This window comes from Coloeus monedula, assembly GCF_965178545.1.
Source record: "Coloeus monedula genome assembly, chromosome: 10".
Taxonomy (NCBI): Eukaryota; Metazoa; Chordata; class Aves; order Passeriformes; family Corvidae; genus Coloeus; species Coloeus monedula.
This window is the reverse complement of record NC_138790.1, coordinates 22,556,675-22,571,834: the sequence shown is the minus strand read 5'-3', so window position 1 is coordinate 22,571,834 and position 15,160 is coordinate 22,556,675. Positions and strand designations below refer to the sequence as shown.

At 45.4% G+C, this 15,160-nt stretch overlaps 1 protein-coding gene across 1 annotated transcript; it reads left to right on the top strand.

Annotated features, from left to right (window-relative positions):
* The first annotated feature begins 2,477 nt into the window (after nt 1-2,477).
* MYNN (myoneurin) lies at nt 2,478-14,466 on the top strand. The gene is made up of 8 exons (XM_082288445.1): nt 2,478-2,526; nt 3,189-3,484; nt 5,345-6,159; nt 7,796-7,955; nt 8,602-8,780; nt 9,009-9,092; nt 9,520-9,606; nt 10,755-14,466. The coding sequence occupies exons 2-8, from the start codon at nt 3,219-3,221 to the stop codon at nt 11,021-11,023; spliced, it is 1,860 nt and encodes a 619-aa protein (XP_082144571.1). The 5' UTR covers nt 2,478-2,526; nt 3,189-3,218; the 3' UTR covers nt 11,024-14,466.
* Nucleotides 14,467-15,160: the final 694 nt, after the last annotated feature.

The window sequence follows — 15,160 nt, the reverse complement described above, 5'->3', positions numbered from 1 at the left end:
CCAGGTGAGGATCCCTGGATGAGGAACCAGGCCATCCCTCTCCCACCGTTCCCCCAAGGCAGGGCTGTGCCAACCCCAGCAGCCCCCTCCTCCCCCTCCCATGCTGTGTTGGATGATGGTTTTTATTCATCTCTGCTGTGACCTCTCTTTGTGCAAGGCGGATGCTCCCTGCGGTGCTCCCTGGAGCATTCACCTCGGACCCCTCTGCTGCCTCATGTTCCCCAGAGAGGCTTTTGTGCTTTTCAACGCTGAGATTTCCATGGAAAAGCAAGGCGTTCTGCAAGTGCAAAGGAGTGTGAAACAATAGTGTAGAGCTCTTGGTCTTCCCAACTTTAGTCGTACGTATGCTGTGCAGGGTTGTTCTGGTGAAGAGCCTCTCAAAAAAAGTATTTTATACCTATTCAGAAAGATGTACTCACAGACTAAGAAGGAATAAATTGTGTGAGATATTATGATTTTTACTGGTGTGCTACAGACACAGACTTCTCCCTGATTGCTCCCAGGTAGCTGTAATCTTGGGTTCTTTTACATGAAGTGCCAAGGAAAATCTGTTGTAAGAACATGTGTTTTAGAAACATTTTCTGTGCACTGTGTTAGGCTCAGCCTCCCTGTGCTCTGTCACAGTAATCTATATGGGCTGGAAGGCACCCAGGGAAGCAAGGAGCCTTCTGTCCAAACTGAAATCTTATTAGCAGAAGCTTTGACTTTCGCCTCAACACCTGGGACAATGTATTGAGCTTAATTCCAGGGAAGAGGCCACCAGAAAACATAAGAAAGGAATTAAGTGGAAGCCCTTATGCCAACATGGTGATGATTTATTCATGACAGAATTGGAGCAGAACTTGCCACTCCCTGCTTACTGTGCCAAAATCAGGAGGGTGAAAGAGGCTTTTAAGACAATTAAACCCTTGATACTGAACTGTAATGTCATGGAATGTGGAAAGTTTTTTCCACGTGGGGTTTTTAGCCATCCCTTCCCTAAGCCTGAGGCACACATAACATTGTATTTCTTTAATGCCTTGTGCAAGCAGCTTCTCAGCTCCAGTGACTTGTGAAGTGCCACTTTCAGAATCCATGTTACATGAATTGTAAGCTCACAGCTGTCCAGGTCAAACTGGAAAATACCAGGGGGAAAGCAGCAGCCTTTAGAGATTGCTGTCACTGATTGTCACTGTGGGTGACACCGTGATTGGAGTCTGTCACACAGCCTGTGCTGAGACTGGAGCCAGAGTGAGAGCACAGCCTGGACTGACACACAGAGCTGGCACAGCAGCCTGCTCAGGGGAGATCTCTGCCATTTCTTCCCACAGCCTCCCATCTCCCCAGGACATGACAATCCCATGCTTTTATTGATAAGTACAGGAATCAAACAAAATGCAGTGGTATTGGATAAGCACTTTGCCACGTCTCTGTGGCAACACCAGCATCTCTGGCATCTCACCAGCATCTTTGGTCAAGGTATTTTGGGGATGTCCCAGGTAAAGGACATTGGGAATGTGTACACTTCAATTATGTGTTTTGTTTTGAAAAGAATACTGGGAATGCATTTGACCTGTCACAATCGAGACAACTTCAGCATCTTGGAAAATGTTATAGGTTGTATCTTTCCACTGGTTGGAGTTTGGCTCATGTTTCCCTTTGCAAAGAGTGGCAAAACCACATTCCCTTCTGTGGCTCCTGCCAAGATATGTTATTTTAGCTCCTAGTGCGCTAGAAAATCCAGGAGGATTAGTCACTTCCCCATTCTCCAACTCCGGCTGTAGCGAGAGGCCTGCGGAGCAGACGCTGACGGGCGTCACACGCTCCGTGTCCAGCTCCCAGCTCTCCTGTGCGCTGCTTCATCCCTGCCCTGCCCTGTCAGCAGTGCCAAACATTCCCTTTCTCCTTGAAGTTTCTCGTTCCCACCGACGCTGTCATTCCTGGTGCGCGTGGGGAGCGCATGGCGCCCCTGGAGAGACCCGCACTCGGGGGTGACCTGCCGGCGCTGCAAGGGGACAGGAGGCAGGGGGAGGATGCGGGCTCCGGGGGCGTTCGGCGGTGTCCGTGGGGTGCAGGTCCCGCCCGAGCGCGGGATGCGGGCGCGGTGCGGGGCAGGAGGGGACGCGGAGGTCGCGGAAGGGACAGCGGGGACAGGCAGGGCCGGACAGCGGGGACAGACGGGGTAGGAGGGCATTAGGGAAGTAGCTGGAGAAGGCCGCCGCAGCGGTGTTTCCGTAGTGTAGTGGTTATCACGTTCGCCTAACACGCGAAAGGTCCCCGGTTCGAAACCGGGCGGAAACACGAGCCAGGCTGGCTTTTTATTTCGCTTTCTGCCGGGCCGCGGCACCATTCTCAGTTTTTCAACCCCCTTGCCCGAGTTATTTTAATGAAAGCCGTGGTCCGGCAGGAACATTAAACCCGTTTTATTCCCCAATTTCCCAAGCCGCCCCCGGCGCGGAGGCCGGAACTCGCGTCCCGGAAGCGGCGGCGGCGTCACCGGGACATGGCGGCCTGAGCGCAGCGCTCGCCTCTCTCTCCCCTCCGCAGGTGCGCGGGGGCCGCGGCGCTCGGGCCGGGCCGGGGCGGGCTGGCGGCGCCGGGGGGGCGCGGGGGGACGAGGGGCGGCGGGGCCCCGGCGGGGCCGGGCCGGGAGCGGCGGGGCGGGGAGGGCGCTGCGGGCTCCGTCCCGTCCGGCGTCAGGGCTGGGCCGGGGGCGCCGCGGGGCTGCGGCTTCCGCGCCCCGTTCGCTGCCGAGGCGGCCCAAACCCCGGGCCCGGAGGCCGCGCCCGCACCGAGTGGCGACCGCGCCCGACCCCCGGTGCCGGTGCCCAGGAGCGGCCGCCCCGCGGGCTGAGCGCTGCCCGGTTCGAGACGCGCGTTCCGAGCCTCGGGCCGCTCCCTGAGCCCGGGTTTGACACCGTGTGACAGGTCCCGGGCTTAGCCGGGCTAATCCCGGGGGCCCGGGAGCGCACGGCCTCCGCCCGCGCCCCCGCGCTCCGCCGCTGCATCGCAGCGCCCCGGGTCGAGCAGCAGCCAGCATCGCGCTGTCCCTCGCACCGCTGCCAGACTGTCCTGAGTGAGCACGGGCAGGGTCGGACTTCGACTGCTCTGTAATCATTAACTCTGTTAAGGAGAGAAAAAAAGTAAAACGTTGCATGTAAATTGATTTTTTGTTTTGGTTTGGTTTTTTTTTTTTTTTGCTTTCGCAGATCAGAAAGCGGCTGCAGCGCGTTCTCAAAATGCAGTATTCCCATCACTGTGAGCACCTGCTGGAGAGGCTGAACAAGCAGCGAGAGGCCGGATTCCTCTGCGACTGTACCGTGGTCATCGGGGAATTCCAGTTCAAAGCACACAGGAATGTGCTTGCCTCCTTCAGCGAGTACTTCGGGGCCTTTTACAGAGATGCATCTGACAACAACGTTGTGTTGGATCAGACTCAAGTGAAAGCTGATGGATTCCAAAAGCTCCTGGAATTTATTTATACAGGAAACTTAAACCTTGACAGGTAACGCACTATTAAAGGGGGAAAGGGAATAGGGAAATAAACTTTGTGGTAAGGCAGAACTGGATCTTTCATAATAAGCTGTGGAGAAACAAGTAGCACTGGATGTGATACATATTGACAACTTGAAGTTCATCTGTACGCTTTAAGATACCCCGGGACATGTGAGTGCGAAAATAAAGATGTGCTGTCTGATATTTCACTGATTGATAGTTTCAGTCTCCTGCTGTTTCTGTGTGGGTTGGGAGAGATTAAACGTCGTGCATGATTACCAGGAGAGGGAAGGACAAGTGTGTGTCTGGGGGTGAATTACAGTAGTTCTTTTTTTCAAAAGCACCCAGGAACTGTGAATGTGGTAGAGACTAAAGTCTGAGGGATGGATGAGGATAGGCACGATTTTTAAATTTGCATGATCTATTACTTAAAATTTTATATTACATTGCCCAAAAGGAGTCACAGAAAAGTGTGTCCCATCATTACTGCATTGGTTTTGTGCCTGTTGTGCTGCTTCACATACAGTGAGGGTGTTTTTTTCTTTGCAGTGCTTTTTTCTCAGTGAAAGAGATTTTATCTCTCATTAGGGAAGTGTGGCTACTTAGAAGTACCAAGTCCAGGATTTTTACTTCTTTCTCAATGTCCGATGTCAAATGCAGGCTTAAACACTCTTCATTTCTACTGAAGTGTGGAAACTCATGCTCAATAATTTTAAGTGCATAGATGCTGAGTATTTTTTTTTTAATTAGCTACAAACTGTATCAGCAGCAGAGCTGAAGTTAGTGATTGGTGCTTTGCCAATTACAAAAGAGCAGAATTGTGCAGAGTTCTTGATGTCCATCTGGAACTGCAGCAGGAGAGTTTCTGGATTTTCTGAGCAGGTGGATCTCTGCAGGAGGAGGAAGGTGAAAGTACCGTTCTTGCCCAGAGAGAACTATTTGGCTACAGGTGACACCTGTCATGTTGTCCTGTGTCCCTTTGGGGCTGCTGCAGCTGCCTGCAAGGTGTGTTATCCTCAGAGGCAGTGGGTGCATGGGTACCCCAGGAGGGTACTTTGAACCCAGCACTCCCATGGTACAAGATACTGAAACAGTTGCATTCATATGGAGAGTAACTGTGGCAAGTTGTTTATTGTTCAATTACATTTACTGTGTAATAGATTGTTAGAATGAGTTTGTTTACCATTAATTTCTCTTCAAAGTGCTGTAAATCCATAAATGCACTCATGGTATGTGTTGCCACCTTTTCCATATCATTTTTTCCTAAACCATCCTGCCTGTGTGGCAGGAACTGAAAAATAGAGTGTAGTGGTTTAAATGAGGACTTCCTTGGTGTTAGTGATGTCTGTGTGCAGCTAATACAGAATTAAGACTGTTTACAAATCGTTTTATAAAACAAGATTAATACCTGCTGCAGAAGTGCTGAGGTGAATGCACTGCTAGGGAATTACCTGAGACTTTGGCCAGATGTTTATGAAATGGTATTTTATGTATTTTATTTTCCAGTGTTTTATCTCTTCATGCTGTTATTTCTGAGCTGTTTGGACCAACAAGCCCACATCTGGCTTCATCACCTTACAAGTTGACTTTTAACTTAAAATTCTACAAGAGGCATGTGACTAAAATAAAATCCTCAGTTTGAGGGTCTGCAGACCTCACTAGACACGGACCTTCAGTTCAGAAATAATTGACATTCTAGAGCCTTGTGGCACTACAGCACGGAGAAATTAAATGTTGCTGTATGTTCTCAAAGTTACATTTTCTGGCAGTATAACTCTTCTGTAGCTCTGTGTCCATGTGTGATACAGTCGGTGCAGAGCAAATGTTTGCTTTGTCCAGAATGTTTCACCCAAGTTCTGTTTCTTTGCAGCTGGAATGTTAAAGAGATTCACCAGGCTGCTGACTATCTCAAAGTAGAAGAAGTGGTCACTAAATGCAAGATCAAGATGGAGGACTTTGCTTTCATTGCTAATCCCTCTTCCACAGAGACATCCAGTATCACTGGGAATGTTGAAATGAATCAGCAGACTTGCCTCCTGACTCTCCGAGATTACAATAATCGGGAGGAGAAGGAAGATGCTGCTGCTGCTGCTGCTGCAGAGCTGGTTCAACCACAGGCAAAGAAGGCAGCTCTAGAAAAGAAATCACCTCAACCCAAAAAGCGAAAGAAGAATTTCAGCCCCCCCAAAAGCATGGAGAATAAATCCCTACAATATGAGAACGAAGTGGCCGGGAACACATCCTTTGAGATGTTTTTAGATGCCAATAAGCTGGCCACCCACATAACAGAACAGGCTGCCCAGGGCAGTGATAACTCTGAGCTGCAGCTGGCAGCAGTGGTGGAGAGCGAAACACTGGCGGCACAGGATATCCTGGCCCAGACCATGGCAGTCAAACAGAAACGGGGAAAGCCTCAGCAGAGCTGTGCCCTGAAGGAGCACTGCATGTCCAACATAGCCACTGACAAGGGCACTTACCAGCTGGAGAGCTCGGGAGAGGAGCTGGACCAGAAGTTCTCCAAGGCCAAGCCAGTGTGCAACACCTGTGGGAAGGTGTTCTCCGAAGCGAGCAGCCTCCGTCGGCACATGAGGATACACAAGGGGGTGAAGCCCTACGTGTGCCAGCTCTGTGGGAAGGCCTTCACCCAGTGCAATCAGCTGAAAACGCATGTAAGAACTCACACAGGTAAGCCACTGGCTTCAGTGTCTCGTGGGCTGTGGAGGCTTGGGGTCACACACAGCCTGGGAGTGCAGAACTGGAAAGACTCTGACTTCTTCCTCTTGAAATGTTGTCTGCTGTCGCTGTGCATGCAGGGGTAGTGCCAGTATCCTGATAACATGAAACGTTTCAGCATTTTTCAGTACAAAATCATAGTTTGTACTTTCAATAGCTAGAGAGGACTGTATTAGTCTGAGCATTTTGATTTGTCTGAGCATCTCAGTTTCTGGAAAGACTCAGGAGAGCTGGCTGTCCTTCAGCTCTGTGGAGTGGCCAAAAACTACTGTCAGTAGAGCATGAAAAGCAAGCTGTACTTGATACTAGAATTCCTGTTGCTTTTTTTTAAACTTCAAAACATAGTATATGAGAACAAGAGTGGGGAAAAAAATCAGCCTTATAACTTATCCTATAGGGTCTTCAAAAAAAGGTAGGAAGGTTGGCTGAATTACTACAACGTTTGGGATTTTATTTAGTAGATGTGCAGCTGAAAAGTGCGATGGTGTTACGATCTCTGCATTCAGTAACATTACCAGGAGCTTGGGTCATATCAAGCATCCAAGAGAAATCACTTAGGAACACTGAAACAATTTAATCCAGCGTGTCTGACTTAAAATGATGATGAGCAACAAATTGCTGGAGCCTGGGAAGATGCAGGGGAGAAGTCCTGTGCTTGTCTTTCCATACATTCTGTATGTTGCAAAGCTCTGAGCAGAGGTCACAGTGGAGCTTTTTCCCAGGAAGCTGTGAAGAGGTAGGAGATGTGGAACAGCTGCAGGAGAACACCTTGCTCTTCCTGTGACCTAGGGAGAGAGTTTCAAATACTGTCAGCCAGGGTCTAACCAAAGATTTGCACATGAGGTGGAGCTTGACTGCAGAATTCAGGGACAGTGCTGGGAGGAATGTCAGCTGTACTTTGTACCTTTGAGGGTATTGTCCTGGGAATTTTTGCAAGAGTGGGGAGGAAATTCCATGGTGTTGGTTGCTAAATGGCATGCTAGATGTCTAATACTTTTACTTTTGAAGTTCTTATGCACATTATTTATTCATGAGGTTTGATTGTGCACTGCCACAGAGTGGCAGAGAAAGGCATTTTTATACTTCATAGAAATGCAGAGTTGCACAAGCCCTTACAGGAGAGAGTTCACCACTAAGAGAACATGGATAGTCAGAGAAGTACTTGTAACATTCTGCAGCAGACACTGATGAGAAATTAGGGAGCACTAGACTGTATGTTGAAGACCTGTTGCTGTTAGACAAGCAAGAAAATGCAGATGATTTGTTCATTTTAAATATTCAGAATGGTGAACAGACATAGCTAGCAACGAGTCTGAAACTGAAGTAGCAGCATTCTTAAAATAATGTGGAGAAGGTGGCACTATTAAAAACATTATTACTTTTGCTTTTTACCCAAACATAATGTGTTAAAAAATAGTCCTGTTATGGTCTGTGTTCTGTCACGTTCCTCTTCAGTGGACTGATTACAGGATGTTCCAAGATGTTATTTGTAAGAAGCATTAGAACAGACGCCTGATCTTTGGTCAGGTCATGGATTGCAAAGCTTTCTTATGTAAATAGAGAGCACAAGGGTGTTGTCTTTCACCAGGGGAGAAGCCATACAAGTGTGAACTGTGCGACAAAGGCTTTGCCCAGAAGTGCCAGCTGGTGTTCCACAGCCGGATGCACCATGGAGAGGAGAAGCCTTACAAATGTGATGTCTGCAACCTGCAGTTTGCAACCTCGAGCAACCTGAAGATCCATGCCAGGTAGGCACAAGTGAGACCCTGCAAATGCTTATCCTTGGCTTTATTTAAATAGAAACGTTTACTACGGTGCGAGCAAGAGTTACACATTCACGTGATTGTGGCATTGCTACTCCTTTTCCCATGGGACTTCTCTCACAATGCCTAATGGAAAAATTGCATGGATGTACTTGCTCATTAGGGAGAAGACTTGTGCTGGGTGTATGGTACAGGCTGGGTCTGGTGTCCTTGTTTTAAACTGCTTGTAGCACCAGAGAGGAGAGAGTTCCATGGTGGGAAGTGAGAGACGTTCTCACTTCTGTCTGTGTGGGGCTTTTGGCATTTTTGGCAGGAGCAGGAATGCTATTCCCATGCTAGGAATCATCATCTTATATTTCAGTACCCTAGAGTGCAAAGCACACTGAGTTCCCATGGTGCACGTCACCTGTGCAGGGCCTGTGGTTCGGCTCAGCTGCCCTGGAAATCACGGATGTGCCGATCCCAGAGGGACCAGGCCGCGAGTTTCCCACCAGACTCAGCAGTAACCTCTTTGCTGTACCCCAGAGCAGTAGCAGGAGGAGCTCTGGGAATCCAGCGCTCCCTGAGTCCGGTTCCTCAGCCGTGGCTGCTGCTGCCCGTGCCCGAGGGTGACTGGGGCGCGTTGTTGCAGGAAGCACAGCGGGGAGAAGCCGTACGTGTGCGACCGCTGCGGGCAGCGCTTCGCCCAGGCCAGCACGCTGACCTACCACGTGCGGCGGCACACGGGCGAGAAGCCCTACGTGTGCGACAGCTGCGGCAAAGCCTTCGCCGTGTCCAGCTCGCTCATCACGCACTCCCGCAAGCACACAGGTACGGGGCACGGAGCGCTGCGGGCGCTGGCGGGGCTGCAGAGGGGGAACGTCTCGGGAATCCGCGTTGGGAGTTGTCGTCCAGCTCCCTGCTCGTGTTTTTGTGTCTTTGATTCCTGTTTAGGGAGCGCTTTCTCGCGGTGGGTGTTATCTCGGTTTCGTTTTAGTTGTTCTTGGTGTGTATTCTGGTTTGTATATTGAAATAACAGCGTGCTCTTGTTTCCTTTAGGAGAGAAGCCATATATCTGTGGCATTTGTGAAAAGAGTTTTATTTCCTCTGGAGAGCTCAATAAACATTTTCGGTCCCATACAGGTCAGTTTTCAGACAAGCTGCTTCCTGCACTATAAATTATAATCTACTTTTACTCTTTTGCCTTTGAAATACACTGTATTGGGCTGTACTTGAAAGTAGAACAGTTTCTTAATTTATGTATCTCTGGGTTAACATAATATAAAGAAAATATTCATTAATTTTGTTTAATTGCCTTTTTCAGAGTAGTATCTGTGCCACAGCGTAGGTATTGATGTATGATGGAGGTTTTACTTAAAATGTTTGGGTCTTGTTGCTTTGTTTTAAACTATTATTCTGGAAATAATTTTATTCGGAATAGAGAGACAGACAAAATAAGAGTTACAAAGTTGTATTTCAAAATAGAACATTGAAATCTGTTATCCTATGTCTCTAACTGTATTTTTTTCAACACCAAGATTGTTCTCACTGCCAAACCAATTTTTTTCAGGTGAAAGACCATTTATCTGTGAAATGTGTGGAAATTCTTACACAGATATAAAAAATCTTAAGAAGCACAAAACGAAAGTTCACACAGGTGAGTTCCTTGTGCAAAGAAAGGTTAAGAAACCACATCAGCTCTTTTGCTTGCCACGCTGAATAAATCTTCTTGCTCATCCAGGCCTGAAATTAGAAAACAAAAGAATTTTGGATAGTAGTTGTTTTTAGGGCCAAAAGCATCTGTATCCAGCCTTGTTCAACACTGGCTCCATACTCCTTGTCCTCTGTCCATCCTTGTGTATTGACCATAAATCCCTTGCTCCTGTCATATGAAAAAGGGAATAATTGGTGTCTGTGTACATCTGGATCAGGAGGGAGAGGGTGAGAAAATGAGCCACATGCAGAGACAGCTTTGAATTTAGAAAGGCCCCAGTGCAGCAGGAAGGCAGTGGTGAGGGCAGAGCAGCACTGAGTGTGGAGAGCACCTGGCAGAGCTGGAGGGGTGAGCTGGGAGAGCTGCCAAGGCAGGCCAGCTCTCATGGAGAGACAGCAGGCAGCCACAAGTCCCTCAGCACTGAAGTAGTAGGCTTTGGAGCATGCTTTGGTCGAGGAAGGGTCAGATACCCAATGTGGCTTTATCAGAGAGCCATCCAAGAGCAGTGGCCGGCTGCATTCCAGCAGGAAGGCAGCAAGGAACCTGCTAACAGGCATTTCAGTTCTGAATAGAAAGTAATTTTTCAAGTGACTGGGTAAAATCTGGCTGGCTGGAATGAAGTTAACAAATGTTGTCTTCCAAAGAAGTTTACAGACAGATGATACTTCGTACACTGCTATCTCAGTTAAAGGAGATGCTTGGGTGTGGCTCTGCTTCTGAGACTTTCTGGGGTGGAAAATCTCAAGGAAACTTTCATGATTCCAAAGATCCTTTGTTCACTGTGATGTTAAGGGTTTGTTATCTTCTGTACCATGCCAAGTAGAGATCAGGTTGGAATGCATCATCCTTCCAGTTGTCACACTACAAGCAGCAGCAGATGTGATTCCCAGTGCTGACATTGTACTTACAGCTGGTCTGGCTTTGCAGCACATGGAAGCACCAATATCCCAGCTGCCCAGGCAGCCTGTGACACACCAGGTGTTGGCTCTGACAGTCTTTGGAAAGGGAATTTGCAGAATTTGTGCACAAGCTTTTGAACATTTCTTTCTGGGGTTTTGTTGGTTTTTTTTTTTTTTTTTTTGTTTCCACAGGACCTGAAACTCCCCCTGATTCTACTGCACTTGATAATTCTTTCAATGAACAAGAATCCATTCAGAGTCAGAAAAGTCCATTATCAGAGTCCATAGATGTGAAACCCTCTGAGATGTCTTTAGCTCTTCCTCTCCCCATTGGGACTGAAGACCATCAGATGCTGCTCCCTGTGACAGGGAGCCAGTCCCCTTCATCAGAAACATTACTGAGATCTGCTGTGACTGGATATTCAGAACCTCAGTTTATTTTCCTGCAGCAGTTGTACTGACAGAGCAGTGCAGAGCTATCCAGGTAGTTTGGTAGTGAACTTGGAAATGTTTGGTAAGATGAACACAATCAAACAACCAGTCATGCTCTCTGAATTGGACTTGTTCTTTGTTTTCCTCTGTGTAAAGACACCTGTAAGGCATTTCCATTGTGCAGTGCTGAATTGTGCTAATCTACAATCAAATTTCTGTTTGTGATTAACACTGATTTCCAGGAGATGATTCCTTTCCAGCAACACCTGCCTTAAGAATTCTCTGTTACATATGTTAATGTATTTTGGAGTTCTCTTCCCATGTTCCTGCTGATTTGATGTGTCACAATGCCATTTGAGAACAGATGTTTTAAGCCATATTTGATAGTTTAGGAAGATCAACCCAGAGGTGTAGGGGGAAATCATAATTTGGATGTATTAGTAAGCCTGCACTCCAAGGTGTTCGAATGGTGCATGATGAGTGGTCAGTGCTCTGCTGAGGTGCTTGCATAGGTTTGCTGCTGGCTGCCAGAAGTGCCATCTTCAGGGGAAGCCTGACCAGAGGGAAAGAAAGGTTTGGGTGTATTTTCCTGACAAGGAAAGTAAAGGAGCATTAATTTTTGTCTGTAGTGTGGCAAGTTGGAGGGTCCTAATGGCATAGATACTACTGGGTCTTCTTTCCAACAAGTTGCCTTTGTTTGTTTGTTTAAGTGAATCCAGCATTGTTGTATCTTGTCCCACAGTTATTTTTCACATCCCTGAAACATCCTGGGTTTGGCACAAATAGCAACAAAAGGGGAGCTGGGACATGCATGCTGTAGATGAGACGGAAAGATGCAGTGAGTTAATTAGTGAGGCATGAATCAGAGCTTTGTAATCCTTTCTTTGCTGTAGTGCTGCTTCTTGTGCTAGAGAGGAAGTACAAAAGAGGAAATAAACCCTGCCCTTCACTGTGAAAATAATAAGTGAACACTACATGAGGGGGCATTAAAGAATAATACAACAGAGCAGATTGATGTTCTTCCAGGCAAGGATTTGTTAGAGTTTAACTGATTTGTTCTAACTGAAGTTTTTGTGTATTGCTTTACCTCTCATGTCACTTGTCCACAGTAACTGCACAAAACTGGTACCTAGCGAGGCCCATGTAAAGATAGGTTTTATTACTAGCAACAGACATATTTAAAAAGCAACATTTTAATGTCTTGATAGGGTCATAAAAGACTAGATGACAATAGAAGTACTTTTCTACTCCATTGTGCCAGTTTGTGCCATTAACAGTTGTAAGCATTATTTATGTAATCATCAAACAATAATGAAACAGTCATGATACTGTACCAACAATGCATTTAAAGCTGTCCTTTGTTGGTTATTTACTTGGTGCTAGCATTTATTTCCACTGATGCCTTGTGTCCAGACACTGATAAATAGAAGAGCATAGAAGATACCTCTTAACTGATTCTGTTCTACATGGAGTAATAATTAATCTGCACCTTAATTAAACAGACTTGTGAAAAATTTCCTGGAGGATTTCATTTAAAGAGTCTGAAAATGGTCCCTTGACTCCTGAGTGTGACTATAATTTTTTTTTTTCTCTTCTTACATGTTTGTATTTGTCAAGTAATAGACCTTTTGCTGCTGTGTGTTGATCATTTTAGTATTTGGTACATCTCTAACCTGTTGCTTGGTCACATTTTATGCTTTAATATATGGTAGATTTGCTGATGAAGCCTACCATGGACAGCAGGAGTACAGCCATGTTCAACAGGAACATCCCTAATGCAGGAATCTCTCACACTGTCCCCACTGGAGCTAATTATTGCTGGGCCTTTAATTTCTGTGCTTGTCTATCCCGCTATGCTTATGAACAGCTGATGTTCATAAAGCTGGCAAAAGACAAAGGATTAAGTTCTCTGCTATTTTTTTTTTTTTGGCATTTCCCTTTGTCTCCCCTCTTGTCTCTTTCAGCTTCTGTTGTTGGTGTAGCCCCCAAGGGATTCCTCAGCCTTGCCATTTAAGACTGAAGAACCACAAAATCAGGATCTTGACTGTGTGTAGCTTGTACTAAGCTTCCTCTTTACTGTCTCTCTCTGAAAGTAGAGCAGAAATCTTGGGATAGACATAGGTTTAGTCATGAATACTGAGAAAGAAAACATCATACAACTTCCATATTTGAGCAGCTTTGGAAGACAAACTGATGATATGCTGCTGGTACCCGAGGAAAAGCAGCTCAAGGTAAACATAGCCAGGATAAACGACCAGGAGAGAGAACTAGCTCTGGAAAGAAACCTAAACAATAAGTACATTCCTACATAGAAAATGCATTCCATAGCAGTGTTTGTTTGGACTGTTTTTATATTTCTAAAATTATAGCTTATTACTGTATTCTTAGATTTCAGACTTTTTTAAAAAATACAGTGCTTAGATTTATACAGGATTTGTTTAGATACTTATAACAGTAACAGTTGCTTTATTAGTCATTTAGTTTTCTTTATAGACAAGAAGATATTCATTATTTTTTACAAGACAACAATTTTAACCTTTCTTAATAGAATACACAGGCTTGTAGTTTTGTCTTGGAGCAATAATTTAGTGACCTGCACTCTTGAGTCCCCATCTGAGAATCTTGATTTTTATCCTCATCTTTCATGAAGATATCTCAGCTGCTGAGGTATGATCTCTGCCAACTGTATTCATTTACTAGAATATAGATTTTAAATAAATAAATATATATATTTGTAGGTGTGTTCAGGCTGTAGGTCTGGACTGTACCTTTTGCCAATAGATGCATGGAAATCAGCTGCACATCTAAGTCCTAGGCTTAAGGATTCTGGATTCATTTTGAAGTACAAGGTTTATAACAGTACTGGTAATTTCTGTAAGGGATTAATATGGAACAGCATGGAATCTTTTTAGGCATACATGTCCTTTCAAAAGAAAAGAAAAGAAGGAATTTCAATAATTCTATTAAGAGTAATACAGAGAAAATGACGTGATTTGTCACACTGCTGTTTCAGTCAATTTTGCACTGAGGTTGGTGCAAGTTTTGTCTGAATAGCTTATCTGCATCTCTAAATCTCTGAATTGACTGTTTGGAAGTAGTTAGGTGAGATTAGCTCCTTGTATCACATTTACTTCTAAATTCATGCCTCTAAGTGGGCACAAAGCATGACAACCTTTCTGAAATCATGTGCTACAAAACAATTTTCAAGTACAGACAAGTTCCACATGAAGGATTTCAAGGCTGTGATCCTGGAGAGGCTCAATAAGCCTTGCAGAATTAAGTTCAGATAAGGACTAATAACTGATTTTTTTGGTTAAATTATTTTTAAAGTATCTGTCATGTATATACAATTTTTTCTCTGTTATTTGTATATACCTCAACTCTCAATTTTATAATCCCTTGGGAAGGGAGGGAGTTGTACATATTTAGCCTGAAGTGTTTTATGTTAGACTTTAATAAACTTGTTTTATAATTTTCCCTCACCTTGTGTCTCCTGTTCATAACTGCAAGGGGTAGCAACAAAAGCAGGAGGGAACCAATCAGACACAACCCCTGTCACCACCCTGGCACGAGGACATGGTAGGATTTGGGGGATCTGCTGCACCCCTGCCCTGCTGGATCAGTCATTTGCCTCTCCTCTAAAATTGGGGCAAAAATGCTGCCTTTCAGCAAGGTACAGTGAGGTCTAAAAGCTGAAAAAAATGGTTTTCAGGGCAGGATTATGCTTGCTTTAGCTACTAGAATAACTCAGAAGGACATGGCAAAAAATTTCTAGCCTATGTAAATTCTCTCATTCCAAAGAACACAAGATGCATCTTCTAAGAATTTCAAGGTCAGAAAAAGGAAGCAGTAAAAGTCTGGCACAGGCCTCTTTAAGCAATACAGGGTTTTGCACAAATAATTGTCTTAGTTTTCAGGAAGCTGTTTATACAGAATTTGGTAGGAATTGCTCTGCAATCCTTTCTTAAAAAGGAGTATCAGAGAAAACTGTAACACATGAACTGTTTCTATGGATATTGTCAATAATGGAGAGTGCTTTATGGGCTGAACAAGTAGCTGTTAAACAGGGGTTCAGGTAGAGTGCAAGTACTTCAAACACATACACCAGCACTCTTTAAAGTAGATGCCATTTATCCTTGATCTATATGATAGTGCTGCCATCTTAC